The sequence below is a fragment of the Acyrthosiphon pisum genome, chromosome X, assembly GCF_005508785.2.
Source record: "Acyrthosiphon pisum isolate AL4f chromosome X, pea_aphid_22Mar2018_4r6ur, whole genome shotgun sequence".
NCBI classification, from domain to species: Eukaryota; Metazoa; Arthropoda; class Insecta; order Hemiptera; family Aphididae; genus Acyrthosiphon; species Acyrthosiphon pisum.
In genome coordinates, this window is record NC_042493.1 from 52,457,771 (window position 1) to 52,459,602 (window position 1,832).

A 1,832-nucleotide genomic window follows, 5' to 3' on the forward strand; every position below is an offset into this window, starting at 1 on the left:
ATCACGTCCTCTTTAAGGTTCCGCAGATTAAAAAAAAAGACTGTTCAAGGCGTAAAAAAACTGATTAACAATCATTATGACAGCCTCCCTAAGTAGATCTTGTTTCGTCAGGGTGAGAATGAAGCGTGAAGTTTTGAGTTTTGAATTTATAGTCTTATTAATCTCATATCTTAATAGACAGCTAGGTTATTTACTATAATAACACCCATTCATTTATTGGCACAGGTACTCTGTCCATGTACAACTTTGAAAAAAACGAAAACGCTTCACAATTCATGATCACGTTCAAGCCACTGGCGGTACTTAACGGTAGACATGTCGTTTTTGGTAGAGTCATTGGCGGGATGAAGACGTTAAGACTCGTGTGTATCCATTTGACCAAAAAGGATAAGAAAATAGATAACATTATAACATTTTTAACCGTACGTTTTTTGTTATTTAGATTGAGGATTTGGGGTTCGCGACTGGTAAACCAAAACACAAAATCGTGATAAGTAAATGTGGAATATTTAACACCTGTTAAACATGTAAGTGTAGCTTGTCTACCGACTTCAGCTTGATGATATCCAACTATGTGTTTTTAATATTATTAACTCGATATTTTGGTCGTGACAATTTGTTTGACTAAGCTTAATTCAAAAATATTATAACAAACGTGTATCGTGAATTTATTGGCACTAAGTATTTAAAACGGTCAACATACACAACAATTATTTTGGGCCATAGATGGAAATGTGTAGACTGTAACTTTTATGTCACCGGGTACCTATTTAAAGATTTGTACCGGTATCGCTCGTAATTTAATTTAATAATGTTCATCAACGTGTATTTGGATTTTTTGAACTGTTGTTTTAGTTTTTCCTGCATTTGTTAGAGCGCAATTTTTTAATATGATTTTTCAAAATTTGCCGTCAACTTCACTTCATAGGTGGCACATCATAATATTAACACAATAACCGTACATCATTTCATAAAAAAACATATAAATATGAGAGTTTCCACTCATCCACAACTATCCGTCGTACTTCATACATATTTTAATTCATAATCAAGTTATTTAAGAAAATTATTAAGAATTATTATCAAGATATTAAAAAAATTATCAGATTTTAAATTTTGAGCGTTGCAATGATGTGTGTTTTTTTCTGTCATCAATTTTTGGGGTAGTAATCAGCATTTGATCTAAATTAGCTCAAGTGCTCGAATTGGGGGGTAGCGCAGGGGGACGGAGATCCTCTACTATTTTTATTTTTTTTTTTGCGTACCCCAACTATTTTTTTTTTACTTGGACGGGGGGACGGACCAAACTAATGACCAATATAATTTTTATTAAAATTTGGAGTGGATTTAAAGTGTTTTGTCAACGATAAACCTAATGAATACCTAGTAATTTTACATTTTTTAATATAAAAATATTTTTCATCTTATCTATTGTTTTGACTAGTAATGTTTAACCTTTTTGACTCGTGATCCACTGTTTTTGTTGAACAATATTTTCACGACTCGTGTCACCTTTGTAGGCCATAAAAGAAAAAAGACTAAGCTGCTAGTTTTGCGTAACTTCCCGTGCATAAATGTGCCAAAAACATTTCCAAAAAAGTTTCAATAAAAATTTGTTTAATATTGAAATCACAAGTAAGCTCAATTTATTGATTTTAGTAGACATTTTAAATATCATTATATTATCTACTGTAAATTAATATGATTCTTCAATTCATTCATAACTTATTCGAATCCATAATTTATAATTTTATAATAAACTCTGTATTTTTTTTAAAACATAAAAGACTTGTCACGACCCATTTTTATAGATTACGCAACCCATGATTTGG

At 30.9% G+C, this 1,832-nt stretch overlaps 1 protein-coding gene across 1 annotated transcript in view; it reads left to right on the forward strand.

The window, feature by feature from the left end:
* Nucleotides 1-1,832, forward strand: part of LOC100574774 (peptidyl-prolyl cis-trans isomerase E) — a 22,288-nt gene that overhangs the window by 18,030 nt on the left and 2,426 nt on the right. Inside the window, exons 6-7 of the mRNA XM_003240385.4 lie at nucleotides 226-362; nucleotides 443-527. Coding sequence (XP_003240433.1) covers nucleotides 226-362; nucleotides 443-523 — 218 coding nt within the window. The 3' untranslated portion in view covers nucleotides 524-527. The remainder of the gene's footprint in view (nucleotides 1-225; nucleotides 363-442; nucleotides 528-1,832) is intronic.